The following is an 18,990-nucleotide window of genomic DNA, read 5'->3' as shown; positions in this document are numbered from 1 at the left end:
TACCTGCAATTTCTTTGACCACCAGGGAGCAAGCTTGCATTCTTAGTTGCTTAACCAGCATGTTCTTTCTCTTTGTTGGGTCTAGACTAAACCTATGGTTACAATGCAATTGGAATTGCAGAGAGCTTGAAGAAAGTTCAGATTTCTAGGTACAAAGATTTTAGTTTAGCTAGTCTAAGGTAGGTAGGGCCTTGGAGTCTGTATTTTTAACACAGCCCCTAAATGATTCTATTGTAAGCGGTCTTTACCCTGGCATTGGAAACTACTAGTTAAGACAATTCACAAATATAGAAATTTTTAAAAATTATATCTTTAAAATTAAATGATTCTATTGTAAGCGGTCTTTACTCTGGCATTTGGAAACTACTAGTCAAGACAATTCACAAATATAGAAATTTTTTAAAATTATATGAATTCATATCTTTAAAATTAAATTATTTTCAAAATATAGTTATAAAAAATATTTATAGTTTTACAAATTAATCAGAAGGAGATAAAGCTTCCTCATGGGAGAAAAACAAAATATATAGTTTTTCTTTGTGTATATTTAAACTTATTTGCATTACATATTATGGACAACTATGATTACCCTTAATATATATAAGAACCTTAAAAATCAATAAGAAAAAGGCAAATACCCCAATAGAAAAATACATAATCTGTGAACAGGAAATTCACAAAGGAAGAAATAATAATGACAAAATAAATGTGAAAAACTGTACCTCATTAATAAGCAAAGAAATATAAATTAAAACAATGAGGTTCCGTTTTCCAGTTATCATTGTCAGAGATTAAAATATAGGATAACCACTCAGTAGTGGAGAGGTATAGGAAACAAATACCCTCCTACACTGCCAGCAGAGATTGTAGATTTGACATTTCTGGAAAACAGTATGTATCAGTAGCCACTCAAATGTTCACATCTTTTTAGTTATCTCATTCTAGGAGTCTGCCCTAAGAAAATCACAGAAATGGCCAAGAATAAATGTCCTGAAAGAGGTAAATATGTAAATGATGGCACAGATGTATGATAAACTCTTAAACTAAATATTCCTTCAAAAGTATTCTAATGATTGCTTATTTATTCATTTAAAAATAATTGAGTACCTACTGTATACCAGATACTGCTCTAGGTATTGAAAATATAGCTATAAACAAGTGACAAAGGAGAATGTACATGACATAACAATCATTGAAAAATAGTACACAATATGATCCAAACCTGGGTTGCCCACATCACAGTGATTGTAAGGAAACCTTTATACTGGTTAAAAACACAGATTCCCAGGCTTCTTCCTTGGCAATTCTGACTGGGGTAGGACCAGAAGGATCTATATTTTTAATAAGCTCTCCAAGAGATTTTACGATCAGTAAAGTTTGGCAACTGTTAGTCTGTAAAGGATCCTAACTTAATTTTTTGAAGTATATACTGATGGAAGTGACTGCAGGGAAAAGCACCAAAATCTTGGCAGTAGTTTGTTCCAAGTGACAAGGTTACAGGGAATTTTATACTTTTTAAAGTCTCTACAATTATACATTACTGTAACACAAACAAATATTTTGTATTGTCTCCCTACTATGTCAAAAAGTAAATCATAATATAATTCAAAATAACATGATTTAATTACAACAGAAAGAATAAATAAAAGGAAAATAGTTGATAACAAAATATTATGTATTTCAATATGAAAATCTTTAGACATTACTACACTGGAAGTTAAGAGAGAAGTATTTACATGGCTGAACCAATATTTAGAGGCCCAGTGTGATTTTTTTTTAAAAAACATTGAGTAATTCTTGGTAATGTTCTGAATAAAACAATGTACAATCAACCACCCATTTATATGACAGCTGCATTTCTGGAAAGTTCATTGTATATTTTAATCACACAAAGAAACCGTTTAATATATGGAAGATGGTTCTAGCCTTAGATAATTACAAACAGCTTTCTCGCTTCCACGACAATTTTTCAGGGCAAGGGACACATCTTCATCTTGCATCGTTATCCCACATATTGCAATACTTAAAACCTTCCCCAGGGTCTTCTCCACTCCCTAAATTTAAATAGGCTTCCCTATTAAATCATGTCATTATAATGACAACCAAAGTCTCTCCCAAAAACCTTCCCAGATGCCACTCCATGGAAGATATCTCCCCATTTAGAACCAGAAATCTAAAGCTTCTATCAGATAATAATTTATGTTTACGTTACACATTTTTCCACAACTACGTCCCCAACACAGTGCTGTACACAACATACTGGCTGCATTAAGAAATGTTTGAATAGTAAATAAAAATGAAGCATGAATTATAATCACCACCTGAATCGTATTCTTGAGTTCAGTGGTTGAAAGTCCCACAGACTTGCATCTAAATCCTTGCTCCAGATTATATTAGCACTTTGACTTTAAGCAGTGTACATGTCCTCAGTCTCAGATTCTTCATCTGAAAATTGGTTATGATGGGAGTAGGGCAGTTCTGAGGTTTAAATGAAATACAGCACATGAAGCTCACAGTACTGTATGACACTCAACAATCATTTAGCAACATGCTCCGGACGTTTCTATCCCATCCATGCTGTCCCCATTCCCTTGAAGGTGCAGGAAGGCTTGGATGCTCTCAGGGTCATGTTTACACTCAGGGTGGAAATGGATCATGAACCTCTCTGCTTTCGCTTCATGGTTTATAGCAATTTGATTGCCTAGAAATAGCAAGTAGGGCTCTAGCTTTCTAGTCAAGGAAATATTTTCATTGGAGCATGTTTCTTCCACCCTCCAAATATATAAATGTACAGAAGAGTTTTGAACAGTTTCATGTTTTCAGCAGGGCTTAAATAATATTGTAATTGAGACTATCCAAAGTAGAATGAATCTGAAAAATTAATGAATGCCCAGACTCCCTCTATGAAGAGCACCTAAAACAAGAGTAAAAATAGTTTCATGCATTTAGAATTGAAGGAAAATCTAAGATAATTTCTAAGAGATTGAATATGAATTGAACATAAAATTTCCCTTGACAGAAATCTACCTGTTATATCAGTGATTGTCTTTTAAGGTATGTGTATGTGTGTGTGTGTGAGATTACTTTGTTAACTTGAAAAATGTTTCCTTTAAGTTTTTGCATCTCAATAACGTTTGAAAAATATTTGCTAAATGGCTTAACACCAGTCAAAACAGAGTTACTTTCCAAGGAGATTCCCTAACCTATTTATTCTTGTTAATAGTTTTTTTTCTGACATCTAACTTAAATCTATTCTATTGCTATAATGATATGCCTGTTTCTTCTTGCTTTGACTACCAGGAAGGAAAACACTTGGTTACACCTAGGAGGACTTAGACCCAGAATCTTCACAGTACAAATGGAGGAGATCTACAAAAGGAGAGGGTTTCTTCGCTAGAGTTTGTTTTTCACTGGCATAGGTTATTTTAAGTGGCTTCAAAATAGCAATCCTACTTCTAGAACAAACAGAATAAGTAAATGGCTGGAAGAATAGGACTTTGCCTGTGGTTATGCCTGGCATTCATATTGATTATCAAAGAGTAATTAATTTTCTTTTGATTAATGTAAACAACAAACAGAAAATCTGCTTCCAGTGGCTGGCTGCTTGCCAACAATCTCTGTGTTATGATTCATTTAGTTCTTGGTTGAGAAACAGTAAAACTTTTCCATTCTGCTTGTTTTCACCTATTGCATTTGCTGTGTCATGTGTTCCATCCTTGGCATATGTTCCCAGAGAAGATGGTCCTGGGGAGAAACAAGATGCTAATGTTCTAACAAGCCAGTTAATTTTGCTTTTCTCTCTATGGTAGGAGATCGCAGTAATCAGTGCCCCTCTGGGTTTGCCTTAGATTCAGTTGGACCCTTTTGTGCTGGTAAGTATGGAAATAAATTATTCATTTTTATTTTTTATTAAGCTGTTAATGCTACCATTTAATAGACATTTACTGTCATTTTGCTAGATATTTAAGAATCACAACAGTCCTATAAATGTCCCATTTTACAGGTGAAGAAATTGAGATGTGAGGAAGTTAACTGCCTAAGATCACTCAGCTATCTAGTGGCAGAGCTAGATTTGAATTTAAGATAGATACAAAGCCCTTGCTCTTCCGATTAGTCCACAATCAAGTGTGTCAAGGATCATGGTCAAGTAAAGGGGTAGAGGGAACACAGGGACAAAACACTGGACTTCGTCTGGCCACCTGATTGCCATGAATGTGGAACAGCAGTAATTCAACTCTAAGTCACCTAACCTGAGAATTGCTTAATCGTAGGATAGGGCTGGATTGTGGGTGGAGGACTAATGACTAAAGCAGCCTTGTGCCATCCAAGTACCTGTGCAAGAGGGTCACGGATAAGTAAATAGCTAAGTAAATGACTTGAGGAGCTCAAGTTAGCATACGTAGTGCCTTGCTTTTTTTTTTTTTAATAAATTTATGTATTTATTTTTTTTATTTTTGGCTGCGTTGGGTCTTTGTTGCCGCACATGGGCTTTCACTAGTTGCAGCAAGTGGAGGCTACTCTTCGTTGCGGTGCGTGGGCTTCTCATTGTGGTGGCTTCTCTTGTTGTGGAGCACGGGCTCTAGGCATGTGGGCTTCAGTAGTTGTGGCACACGGGCTTAGTCGCTCTGCAGCATGTGGGATCTTCCTGGATCAGGGCTCAAACCCCTGTCCCCTGCACTGGCAGGCAGATTCTTAACCACTGAGCCACCAGGCAAGCCCCACAGTGCCTTTCTTTTTGCTGGTAGGCAATGTAATGTAGTATAGTGGTAAAAAGGTGGTCTTTAGAAACTACACTGCCCAGGTTCAGATCCCAGCTCTGCAAATAATGACCTATGTGACCTTGAGCAATTTACTTAACCTCTTTGTTCCTCAGTTTTATCATGCAAATGAAGATAGGAATAAAAATACTTAGCTCCTAGGAATGTTGAGGAATGAGTTAATGTAGGTAAAAAGCATATAGATCACAATAAATTGTCATTATATTTCAGCTGTCATCATTGTTGTTTTAGAATTAATCCAACCATTTATTCACTCAGAGATAATTTGAGGACCCCAAATTAATTTTTATTTTGTGTTTCCATCCTGTGGCACTTAGAGCATTTCCTGTTATATCTGATTCATTCATTGGCCTCTATAAGCAACTCTTTTCACCAACTTTAATAACTCCTTGAAAGTAGGGCTTCTTCATACTAATTGGGTCTTTTTGTTTCTTCTTTCAGATGAAGATGAATGTGCAGCAGGGAATCCCTGCTCCCATATCTGTCACAATGCCATGGGAACTTATTATTGCTCCTGCCCAAAAGGCCTCACTATAGCTGTGGATGGAAGAACTTGTCAAGGTAGTCACAAAGCTAAGTCTAGTCTAATCAACACATTTAAGCAGTGGACGTGGCAGTCTCTGACCTAGGAAAAGCGTGGTAGACCAGTGCTCTTCTTTCCTACTCTTTCTGCCCCCACCTTCATTAAGTTGAAAAAGTAAGGAAGAGGGAATACTGCTCACACACTGCCTTCATATGGGGTGCTCTGTGGACAGAAATGCCTGTAGTGACTCACTCAATCCCCACAACACAATGAGAAGAGGCAGGCAGGACTATTATCATACTCCTTTTACAGGGATAAAAGTAGGAAGGAAGAGGTTATAAAGAAATTTAGTAAATTGCACAATCATGGTACGTTAAAGAAATATACACTTTTCTATCAGATTCCAGGTATGCTTCAAAGTTAGAACTTGTATAAAAGCCTAGTTGTATAATAAACTAAAAATGATGAAAAGAAGAAAGGATTTCTCCCTCTCTGCCCAAGGAGACCCCCTTCTAAATGCTAAAGAGAGAGAGAGAGAGCAGGGGCATAGGAGGGCATAGGAGTAACTTTTATGGAATGTCCAGTATGGATTGGGCACCTCATAAACATTTAATTTTCAAAGCAATGCTGAGAGGTGGATATTATTATCCTCATTTTACAGATGAAAAACTGAGATGTCAGAAAGGAGAAGTACCTTTTTTCAGCCACCTAATTTATAAGTGGTCTGTTGGATGGTTTGGTCTGTGAAGACATCACACTGTCCTGCTATGAGCTTGTCAGCTACTCAACCCACCTGAAATGACACACCCCCAAAATTCGCCATTTTTGCTCTTGTATATTTCAAGTGTCATTCATTGCTTTTCTTATCCCTGTTTCACAACAGGTTCTTTGGTTGGTTTTCTTCAGTTCCCCCTAGTTGAATGACTCACTTTGTTGCAGATATTGATGAGTGTGCTTTGAGTGGACACACTTGCCATGCCGGTCAGGATTGTGACAATACCATTGGATCCTATCACTGTGTGGTCCGCTGTGGAACTGGCTTTCGAAGAACCAGTGATGGGCTGAGTTGTCAAGGTATACAAATGGAGGCCCTTGCTTATCTTCATTGTATTACAGATTAAAACCCCTGCCTGTTGAATCACTTAGAGTAAACTCTCTTTAATAGATTGAGCTTCTTAGTAACATGTTTAAATGTAATATGCCATGGCTATTTTAAGTATTTGTAACAAAGTGGTTTTGAATAAAACTTGCCTGTAATATTTGAGAGAAGAGATCATACAGCATGATCTTAATAGAATCTATTTAATAAAACTCATTTCATAAGACTGAATATTTACTGCAGGACTTCTTTAATAGAACTTATTATTTTAGAGCAGTTTTAGATTCACAGCAAATCTGAGTAGAACGTAAAGAGATTTTCCATATTCTCCCTGCCCCAACTCATGCACAGCCTCCCCTGCTACCAACATCCTGCACCAGACTGGTACTTTTTTTTTTTTTAAAAACCAAGGATAAACCTACATTAACACATAATTACCACCCAAAGTCCATTGTTTACATTAGGATTCACTCCTGGTGTTGTATATTCTATGGGTTTAGACAAATGAATAACGTCATATATCCTCCATTATAGTATCATACGCAATAGTTTCCTTGCCCTAAAAATCTTCTGTGTTCCACCTAGTCATCCTTTCCTCCCCCAACCTCCAGAAACCACTCTTATTTATTTATTTATTTATTTATTTATTTATTTATTTATTTATTTATTTATTTTTGGGCTGCGCCAGGCTTTCTCTAGTTGCAGCAAATGGAGGCTACTCTTTGTTGCAGTGCAGTGGCTTCTGTTTGTTTCAGAGCTTGGGCTCCAGGCACGCAGGCTTCAGTAGTTGTAGCGTGCAGGCTCAGTAGTTGTGGCACACGGGCTTAGTTGCTTCACAGCATGTGGGATCTTCCCGGACCAGGGCTCATACCCATGTCCCCTGCACTGGCAGGTGGACTCTTAACAACTGCGACACCAGGGAAGCCCGTCATCTTTTTATTGTCTCTCTAGCTTTACCTTTTCCAGAATGTCATGTAGTTGGAATGATGCAGTACGTAGCCTTTTCAGATTGGCGTCTTTCACTTAGTAATATATATTTAAGATTATTCTATGTCTTTTCATGGCTTGATAGCTTATTTCTTTTTAGTGCTGAAAAATAATCCATTGTATGAATGTACCACAGTTTATATATCCATTCTACTGAAGGACATCTTGGCACTTACAAATTTTAGCAATTATGAATAAAGCTGCTATCAGGATTTCCCAGAGGAAGAAACACTGGATACAAAATGAAATTCTTAATAGGAGAAAGAATGAATGAATTATGGTACATCTATACCATGAACCACTATGCTGCCATTAAAAAGAATGGAATGAAGCTCAACTGTTTGGCTTAGACAAATCGCCAACAACTGTTTGGCTTAGAATTTCCATGAGGCGTTGTTGAGTGAGAACACAAAGATATGAAAGAGTGTATGCAACTTGTGTAGAAAAGATTATGTGATTGGAAAACAAACAATAACCAAAGAAAAAGGAAATGGATTTATATATTTAGGAAGAGATATAGGTTTACATAAAAAAGATATGTTATTATTTATATTAGATTGTTAATGTAAGTTGGCTTTGGTGGACAAGGGGAGGACAAGGGAAGCCAAGTGAAAGAAGAAGAAAAAACTGCACTAAGAAAATCTTTTAAAAGTATATGATCACAGATCAGGGAGGAGACAAGATGGCAGAGTGGAAGGACTTGAGCTCACCTCCTCTCATGAAAACACCAAAATCATGACTACCTGCTGAAGAAACATCGACAAAAATGACCTACCAAAAGAACCTACCAAAAAAGATATTCTACATCCAAAGACAAAGAAGAAGCCACAACAGGATGATAGAAGGGGTGCTTCCATGATATAATCAAACCCCATACCCACTGAGTGGGTGACTCACAAACTGGAAAATAATTATATCACAGAGGTTCTCCCACAGGAGTGATAGTTCTGAGCTCCCCATCAGGCTCCCCAGCCTGGGGGTCTGGCATTGGGAGGAGTAGCCCCCAGAACATTTGGCTTTGAACACCTTTGGGGCTTGAGTACAGGAGCTCCACAGGACTGAGGGAAACAGATTCCACTCTTGAAGGGTGCACATAAGGTTTCACATGCACTGGGACCCAGGGCAAAGCAGTGACTACATAGGACCCTGAGCCAGACCTACCTGCAGGTCTTGGAGGATCTCCCAGGGAGGTGGGGGTCAACTGTGGCTCACTGTGGGGGCAAGGACACTGGAGGCAAAGACCCCAGGGAATATTCATCAATGTGAGTTCTCCCAGAGGACTTGGCAGCAAGAACTGGCCCCACCTAACAGCCTGTAGGCTCCAGTGCTGGGACACCTCAGGCCAAACAACCAGCAAGACAGGAACACAGCCCCACCCATCAGCAGACAGACAGGCTGCCTAAAGTCATCCTGAATCCACAGCCACCTTTAAACACACCCCTTAACATGGCCCTGCCCAGAGGGACAAGACCCAGCTCCACCACCAGTGGGCAGGCACCAGTCCCTCCCATTAGGAAGCCTGCACAAGCCTCTGGACCAACCTCACCCACCAAGGAGCAGACACCAGAAGCAAGAAGAACTACAGTACTGAAGCCTGAGAAAAGGAGACCACAAACTCAGAAAGTTAGACAAAATGAGGTGGAACAGAAATATATTCCAGACACAGGAGCAAGATAAAACCCCAGAAGAACAACTAAGTGAAGTGGAGATAGGCAATCTGCCTGAAAAGACTTCAGAGTAAGGAGAGTAAAGATTATCCAAGATCTCAGAAAAACAATGGAGGCACAGACTGAGATACAAGAAATGTTTAGCCAAGAGCTAGAAGATTTAAAGTCAAACAGAGTTGAACAATACAATAACTGAAATGAAAAATACACTGGAAGGAATCAATAGCAGAATAAATGAGGCAGAAGAACGAATAAGTGAGCTGGAAGAGAGATGAGTGGAAATCACTGCTGCAGAACATAATAAAGAAAAAAGAATGAAAAGAAATGAGGACAGTTTAAGAGACCTCTGGGACAACACTAAACACACCAACAGTCGCATTAAAGGGGTCCCAGAAGGAGAAGAGAGAGAAAGGGCCTGGGAAAATATTTGAAGAAATAATAGCCAAAAACTTCACTAACATGGGAAAGGAAACACTCACTCAAGTCCAGGAAGCACAGAGTCCCATACAAGATAAACCCAAGGAGGAACACACCAAGACACATATTAATCAACTTGACAAAAATTAAACACAAAGAGAAAATATTAAAAGCAACAAATAACATACAAGGGAATCCCCATACAGTTATCAGCTGATGTTTTAGCAGAAACTCTGCAAGCCAGAAGGGAGTGGCACGATAAAGTGATGAAAGGGAAGAACCTACAGCCAAGAATACTCTACCCAGCAAGGCTCTTGTTCAGATTCAATGGAGAAATCAGAAGCTTTACAGACAAGCAAAAGTTAAGAGAATTTAGCACCACCAAACCAGCTTTACAACAAATGCTAAAGGAACTTCTTTAGGCAGAAAAGAAAAGGCCACAACTAGAAACAAAAGAATTATGAATGGGAAAGCTCACCAGTAAAGGCAAACATTCTGTAAAGGTAGCAAATCATCTACACACAAATATGACATCAAAACCAGCAATCGTGAGGAGAGTACAAATGCAGTACATTAGAAATGCATTTGAAATTCAGAGACCAGCAACTTAAAATAATCTTATATAGATAGATAGATTGCTATAGCAAAACCTCATGGTAACCACAAACCAAAAATCTACAATAGATACACATACAAAAAAGAAAAAGCAATCCAAACACAACTCTAAGATAGTCATCAAATCACAACAGAAGAGAACAAAAGAGAAATGAAGGGAAATGATGTACAAAAACAAATCCAAGACAATTAACAAAATGGCAATAAGAACTTTAATATCGATAATTACCTTAAATGTAAATGTATTAAATGCTCTAACCAAAACACACAGATTGGCTTAATGGATACAAAAGCAAGACCCGTACATATGCTGTCTATGAAACCCACTTCAGACTAAGGGACATGTACAGACTGAAAGTGAGAGGTTGGAAAAAGGTATTCCAGGCAAACACAAATCAAAAGAAAACTAGAGCAGCAAAACTCATATCAGACAAAATAGACTTTAAAGACTGATATAAGAGACAGAGAAGGACACTACATAATGATGAAGGGATCAATACAAGAAGAAGATATAACAATTGTAAACATATATGCACCCAACATAGGAGCACCTCGATATGTAAGACAGATGCTAACAGCTATAAAAGGAGAAATCAACAGTAGCACAATAGTAGTGGGGGACTCTAACACCCCCCTTACCTCAATGGACAGATCACTCAGATAGAAAATCAATAAGGAAACACAGCCCTTAAATGACACATTAGACAAGATGGACTTAATATTTAAGCACTCCATGCAAAAGCAGCAGAATACACATTCTTTTCAAGTTCACATGGAACATACTCCACAATAGATCACATGCTGTGCCAGAAAGCAAACCTCAGTAAATTTAAGAAAACTGAAATTAAGCATCTTTAACAACCACAATGCTATGAGATTAGACATCAACTACAAGAAAAAAAACTGCAAAAAACAGAAACACCTGGAGGCTAGATAATACGTTACTAAACAACCAATGGATCACTGAAGAAATCAAAGAGGAAATCAAAAAATACCTAGAGACAAATGAAAACAGAAACACAACAATCCAGCAACTTTGGGATGCAGCAAAAGCAGTTTACGAGGGAAGTTTATAGCAATACAATGTTACCTCAAGAGACAAAAATCTCAAAAAAACAACCTAACTTTACACCTAAAGCACCTAGAAAAAGAAGAACAAACAAAAGCCAAAGTTAGTAAAAGAAAAGAAATCATAAAGATCAGAGCAGAAATACATGAAATAGAGATGAAGAAAACAACAGAAAAGATCAAAGAAACTAAAAGCTGGTTCTTTGAAAAGATGAACAAAATTGATAAAACTTTAGACAGACTCATCAAGAAAAAAAAGGGAAAGGGCCCAAATCAATAAAATTAGAAATGAAAAAGGAGAAGTTACAATGGGCACCACAGAAATACAAAGGATCCTGAGACTACTACAAGCAACTAGATGCCAATAAAATGGACAACCTAGAAGAAACAGACGAATTCGTAGGAAGGTACCATCTCCCAAGACTGAATCAGGAAGAAATAGGAAATATGAACAGACCAATCACAAGTACTGAAGTTGAAACTGCGATTTAAAAACTTCCAACAAACAGAAGTCCAGAACCAGATGGCTTCAGAAGCAAATTCTATCAAACATTTAGAGAAGAGTTAACACATATCCTTTGGAAACTGTTTCAAAAAATTGCAGAAGAAGGAACACTCCCAAACTCATTCTACAAGTCCAGCATCACCCTGGTACCAAAACCAGATAAAGATACTACAAAAAAAGAAAATTACAGGCCAATATCACTGATGTACATAGACACAAAAATCCTCAACAAAACACTAGCAGACTGAATTCAACAATACATTAAAAGGATCATACACCATGATCAATTGGGATTTATCCTAGGGATACAAGGATTTTTCAGTATGCACAAATCAATCAGTATGATACACCACAGTAACAAACTGAAGAATAAAAGCCATATGATTATCTCCATAGATGCAAAAAACTTTTGACAAAATTCAACACCCCTTTATGATAAAAATGCTCCATCCAGAAAGGGGGCATAGAGAGAACCTACCTCAACATAGAAAGGCCATATATGACAAACCCACAGCTAACATTGTACTCAGTGGTGAAACCGAAAGCATTCCTCTAAGGTCAGGAACAAGACAAGGATGTCCACTCTCACCACTTTTATCCAATATACTTTTAGAAGTCCTAGCCATGGCAATCAGAGAATAAAAAGAAGTAAAAGGAATCCAAATTGGAAATCCAAAGAGTAAAAAAGTCCAAAAAGTAAAACTGTTACTGTTTGCAGGTAAAGTGATACTATACATAGAAAATCCTAAAGATTTTGCTACCAGAAAACTACTAGAGCTCAATGAATTTGGTAAAGTTGCAGGATACAAAATTAATACACAGAAATCTGTTGCATTTCTATACACTAACAATGAAAGATCAGAAAGAGAAATTAAGGAAACAGTCTCATTTACCATCGCATCAAAAAGAATTAAATACCTATGAATAAGCATACCGAAGGAGGCAAAAGACCTGTACTCTGAAAACTAAAATGCTGATAAAAGAAATTGAAGATGGCACAAACAGATGGAAAGATATACTGTGGTCTTGGATTGGAAGAATCAATACTGTCAAAATGACTATACTACTCAGAGCTATCTACAGACTCAGTGCAATCCCTATCAAATTACCAATGGCATTTTTCCCAGAAGTAGAGCAAAAAATATTTTTAATTTGTATGGAAACACAAAAGTCCTTGAATAGCCAAAGCAATCCTGAGAAAGAAAAACAGAGCTGGAGGAATCAGGCTCCCTAACTTCAAACTACACTACAAAGCTACCGTAATCAAAACAGTATAGTACTGGCACAAAAACAGAAATATGGGTCAGTGGAACAGGATAGAAAGCCCAGAAATAAACCCACACAACCTATGGTCAATTAATCTATGACAAAGGAGGCAAGACTATGCAATGGAAAAAAGACAGTCTCTTCAATAAGTGGAGCTGGGAAAACTGGACAGTTACATGTAAAAGAATGAAATTAAAACATTCTCTAACACCATACACAAAAATGAACTCAAAATGAATTCAAGACCTAAATGTAGGACCAGATACTATAAAACTCTTAAGAGGAAAACATAGGAAGAACACTCTTTGACATAGATCACAGCAACATCTTTTTGGATCCACCTCCTAGAGTAATGAAAATAAAAGCAAAAATAAACAAATAAGACCTAATTAAACTTAAAAGTTTTGCACAGCAAAGGAAATCATAAACAAAATGAAAATAAAAGCAATAATAAACAAATAAGACCTAATTAAACTTAAAAGTTTTGCACAGCAAAGGAAATCATAAACAAAATGAAAACACAACCCACAGAATGGGAGAAAATATTTACAAACAAAGTGACCAACAAGGGATAAACCTCAAAATATACAAACAGCTCATGCAGCTCAATATGAAAAAACTAACAACCTAATCAAAAAATGGGCAGAAGATCTAAATATACATTTCTCTAATGAAGACATAAAGATGGCCAAAAAGCACATGAAAAGATGCTAAATATCACTAATTATTAGAGTAATGCAAACCAAAACTCCAATGAGGTATCACCTCACACCAGTCAGAATGGCCATCATTAAAAAGTCTACAAATAATAAATGCTAGAGAGGATGTGGAGAAAAGGGAACCCTCCTATACTGTTGGTAGGAATGTAAACTGGTACAACCACTATGGAAAACTCTATGGAGAAACCATACATATATCCAGAGAAAACCATACTTCGAAAAGATGCATGCACCCCAGTGTTCATTGCAGCACTATTTACAATAGCCAAGATATGGAATGGCTAAATGTCCATTGACAGAGGAATGGGTAAAGAAGATGTGGCACATATATACAATGGAATATTACTCAGCCATAAAAAAGAATGCAATAATGCCATTTGCAGCAATATGGATGGACCTAGAGATTATCATACTAAGTGAAGTAAGTCAGAAAGAGAAAGATAAATAGTATATGGTATCACTTATAATGTGGAATCTAAAAAGATGATACAAATGAACTTATTTGCAGAACAAACAGACTCACAGACTTCAAAAACAAACTTATGGTTACCAAAGGGGAGAGGTGGGGGGGGAGGGATATATTAGGAGTTTGGGATTAACATATACACACTAATATATATAAAATAGGTAATTGTAAAAGACCTACTGTATAGCACACAGAACTCTACTCAATAATCTGTAATAACCTATATGGGAAAAGAATCTGAAAAAGAATGGATATATGTATATGTGCAACTGAACCACTTGACTGTACAACTGAAACTAACACAACATTGTAAATGAACTGTAGCCCAATATAAAATAAAAATTAAACTTAGAAAACATGTTATCACATTTGTGCATTTATGTGACATGTACAGATTTTGAAAGATTAAATTAGAAAATCTGAAATAGAAAACAAGAACAAAATAAGACATTGGAAATCTCGAACTTGAGAATGTAAGATTAGAACATGAAGAGCCTAAAATATGGTGAGATTGTTCTTTTGAGGGTTTGTAATAGAACAATAGAAAAGTGGCAGGAGCTTGAGGTGAGTAGAGACCTGAGAGAGGAATTTTGTTGGGATAGGAAAGATTTGATTATGTCTACAGGGTTGTGGGAAAGATGACAGTAAGGAGAAGGGCATTAAAAATACAGAAGAGGAGGGCATGATCAGTGGACCACAGTCATCGTGATGAAGAAGGAGGAGATGGGCTGCAGAGATCAAAAACTCAAATAGAGGAACTCTTCTTAAATGGAAGGAGTGGTCTCCCTTTTTCTGGAATGAAAGGAAGGAAAGGAGAGAAGTTACAAAATACAGGCAGGTGCACACAAGTTTGGGGAATTCATGCCTGCAGGGTTTTTTTTCCATTGCACTATGACCCAGATGGTGTTCAGGAAGATTAATTTGGCAGTGACTACAAATGAGGAGAAAAGCTAAAGTTGCTGCAGTCATTTGAGTGCAAGGTAATAAACACCTGCATCAGACTAATAGCAGCAAAAATTGGGAAGAAGGGTCAAATTGCAAAAGTTCTTGCAGAAGACTTAACTTTATTATTTTTTTTTTCTACCTTCAGTACTCCAGTCTGTCCACAACATTCCAGGGCTAAAAGTTCCTAGAAACTGGAATGGGAGCCATATGGTAAATAAAATAGTTAAAATAGAGAAGTTTTGCATCAACATAGTTCTGAATCACTAGCAAACTTCTACCTTGGAGTAGTGTTGAAGAGAATAACCCTCTCCAGCAGTTAATTCTATCACTTATCTAGCAGATCCTTTGAGAGCACTTCAATTGGATTCTTTTTAGGGAAGATCTTAAACATCATGATCACTAAAATATTTAACATTTGGGATAAATTAAGCCAAGTTTTCTAACAGCATGTAAAGCAAGTTTTGTTTTCTTTAACAGATATTAATGAATGTCAAGAATCCAGCCCCTGTCACCACCACTGTTTCAATGCCATAGGAAGTTTTCACTGTGGATGTGCACCTGGGTATCAACTCAAAGGCAGAAAATGTGTGGGTAAGAAGAGGGCTATGAATTCAAAGCAGTAACATCTTTGTAACTTCTTTTTTTTTAATTTAACTTTATTTTTTTATACAGCAGGTTCTTATTAGTCATCAGTTTTATACACATCAGTGTATACATGTCAATCCCAATCACCCAATTCAGCAAACCACCATCCCCACCCGCCCACCGCTTTCCCCCCTTGGTGTCCATACATTTGTTCTCTACATCTGTGTCTCTATTTCTGCCCTGCAAACCGGTTCATCTGTACCATTTTTCTAGGTTCCACATATGTACGTTAATACATGATTTTTTTTTCGCTTTCTGACTTACTTCACTCTGTATGACAGTCTCTAGATCCATCCACGTCTCAACAAATGACTCAGTTTCGTTCCTTTTTATGGCTGACTAATATTCCACTGTATATATGTACCGCATCTTCTTTATCCATTCAACTGTCGATGGGCATTTAGGTTGCTTCCATGAACTGGCTATTGTAAATAGTGCTGCAGGGAACATTGGGCGGCATGTGTCTTTTTGAATTATGGTTTTCTCTGGGTATATGCCCAGTAGTGGGATTGCTGGATCATATGGTAATTCTATTTTTACTTTTTTAAGGAACCTCCATACTGTCCTCCATAGTGGCTATATCAATTTACATTCCCACCAACAGTGCAAGACGGTTCCCTTTTCTGCACACCCTCTCCAGTATTTGTTGTTTGTAGATATTCAGATGATGTCTATTCTAACAGGTGGGAGGTGATCTCTCATTGTAGTTTTGATTTGCATTTCTTTAATAATTAGTGATGTTGAGCAGCTTTTCATGTGCTTCTTGGCCATCTGTATGTCTTCTTTGAAGAAATGTCTATTTAGGTCTTCTGCCCATTTTTGGATTGGGTTGTTTCTTTTTTCAATATTGAGATGCATGAGCTCTTTATATATTTTGGAGATTAATCCTTTGTCCGTTAATTCGTTTGCAAATATTTTCTCCCATTCTGAAGGTTCTCTTTTCATCTTATGGTTTCCTTTGCTGTGCAAAAGCTTTGAAGTTTCATTAGGTCCCATTTGTTTATTTTTGTTTTTATTTCCATTACTCTAGGAGGTGGATCAGAAAAGATCTTGCATGATTTATGTCAAAGAGTGTTCTTCCTATGTTTTCCTCTAAGACTTTGATAGTGTCCAGTCTTACATTTAGGTCTCTAATCCATTTTGAGTTTATTTTTGTGTATGGTGTTAGGGAGTGTTCTAATTTCATTCTTCTACATGTAGCTGTCCAGTTTTCCCAGCACCACTTATTGAAGACACTGTCTTTTCTCCATTGTATATCCTTGCATCCTTTGTCATAGATTAGTTGACCATAGGTGTGTGGATTTATCTCTGGGCTTTCTATCTTGTGTCATTGATCTATGTTTCTGGTTTTGTGCCAGTACCATATTGTCTTGATTACTGTAGCTTCATACTACAGTCTGAAGTCATGGAGTCTGACTCCTCCAGCTCTGTTTTTTTCCCTCAAGACTGCTTTGGCTATTCAGAGTCCTTTGTGTCTCCATACAAATTTTAAGAGTTTTTGTTCTAGTTCTGGAAAAAATGCAATTGGTAATTTGATAGGGATTGCACTGAATCTCTAGATTGTTTGCGGTAGTACAGTCATTTACACAATATTGATTCTTCCAATCCAAGAACATAGTATATCTCTCCATCTGTTGGTATCATCTTTATCTTTCATGAGTGTCTTATACTTCTCTCCATACAGGTCTTTTGTCTCCCTAGGTAGATTTATTCCTAGGTATTTTATTCTTTATGTTGCAGTGGTAAATGGGAGTGTTTCCTTAATTTCTCTTTCAGATTTTTCATCATTTGTATATAGGAATGCAAGAGATTTTCTGTGTATTAATTTTGTATCCTGCAACTTTACCAAATTCGTTGATTAGCTCTAGTAGTTTTCTGGTGGCATCTTTAGGATTCTCTATGTATAGTATCATGTCATCTGCAGACTGTGACAATTTTACTTCTTCTTTTCCAATTTGTATTCCTTTTATTTCTTTTTCTTCTCTGATTGCAATGGCTAGGACTTCCAAAACTATGTTGAATAATAGTGGTGAGAGTGGACATCCTTGCCTTGTTCCTGATCTCAGAGGAAATGCTTTCACTTTTTCACCATTGAGAATGATGTTTGCTGTGGGTTTGTTGTATATGACCTTTATTATGTTGAGGTAGGTTCCCTCTATGCCCACTCTCTGGAGAGTTTTTATCATAAATGGGTGTTGAATTTTGTCAAAGGCTTTTTCTGCATCTATTGAGATGATCATATGGTTTTTATTCTTCAGTTTGTTAATATGGTGTATCACGTTGATTGATTTGCATATATTGAAGAATCCTAGCATCCCTGGGATAAATCCCTCTTGATCATAGTATATGATCCTTTTAATGTGTTGTTGCATTCTGTTTGCTAGTATTTTGCTGAGGATTTTTGCATCTATATTCATCAGTGATATTGGTCTGTAACTTTTTTTTTTTTGGAGTATCTTTGTCTGGTTTCGGTATCAGGGTGATGGTGGCCTCATAGAATGAGTTTGGGAGTCTTCCTTCCTCCGCAATTTTTGGAAGAGGTTGAGAAGGATGGGTGTTAGCTGTTCTCTAAATGTTTCATAGAATTGACCTGTGACGCCATCTGATCCTGGGCTTTTGTTTGTTGGAAGATATTTAATCACAGTTTGAATTTCATTACTTGTGATTGGTCTGTTCATATTTTCTGTTTCTTCCTGGTTCAGTCTCGGAAGGTTATACCTTTCAAAGAATTTGTCCATTTCTTCCAGGTTGTACATTTTATTGGCATAGAGTTGCTTGTAGTAGTCTCTTAAGATGTTTTGTATTTCTGCGGTGTCTGTTGTAACTTCTCCTTTTTCATTTCTAATTTTATTGATTTGAGTCCTCTCCCTCTTTTTCTTGATGAGTCTGGCTAATGGTTTATCAATTTTGTTTATCTTCTCAAAGAACCAGCTTTTAGTTTTATTGATCTTTGCTATTGTTTTCTTTGTTTCTATTTCATTTATTTCTGCTCTGATATTTATGATTTCTTTCCTTCTTCTAACTTTAGGTTTTGCTTGTTCTTCTTTCTCTAGTTCCTTTAGGTGTAGGTTTAGATTGTTTGAGATTTTTCTTGTTTCTTGAGGTAGGATTGTATAGCTGTAAACTTCCCTCTTAGAACTGCTTTTGCTGTATCCCATTGGTTTTGGATCATCATGTTTTCATTGTCATTTGTCTCTAGGTATTTTTTCATTTCCTCTTTGATTTCTTCAGTGATCTCTTGGTTATTTAGTAACATATTGTTTAGCATCCATTTGTTTGTGTTTTCTACT

At 36.9% G+C, this 18,990-nt stretch overlaps 1 protein-coding gene across 1 annotated transcript in view; it reads left to right on the top strand.

Annotated features, from left to right (window-relative positions):
- HMCN1 (hemicentin 1) overlaps positions 1 to 18,990 on the top strand; it is a 526,172-nt gene that overhangs the window by 468,547 nt on the left and 38,635 nt on the right. Inside the window, exons 98-101 of the mRNA XM_060131555.1 lie at positions 3,810 to 3,872; positions 5,220 to 5,339; positions 6,241 to 6,375; positions 15,533 to 15,646. Of these exons, the coding sequence (XP_059987538.1) occupies positions 3,810 to 3,872; positions 5,220 to 5,339; positions 6,241 to 6,375; positions 15,533 to 15,646 (432 nt within the window). The remainder of the gene's footprint in view (positions 1 to 3,809; positions 3,873 to 5,219; positions 5,340 to 6,240; positions 6,376 to 15,532; positions 15,647 to 18,990) is intronic.

Source organism: Lagenorhynchus albirostris, chromosome 2 (assembly GCF_949774975.1).
Source record: "Lagenorhynchus albirostris chromosome 2, mLagAlb1.1, whole genome shotgun sequence".
NCBI lineage: Eukaryota > Metazoa > Chordata > Mammalia > Artiodactyla > Delphinidae > Lagenorhynchus > Lagenorhynchus albirostris.
The sequence above is the reverse complement of the archived record's forward strand: the minus strand, read 5'-3'. Positions and strand labels throughout refer to the sequence as shown.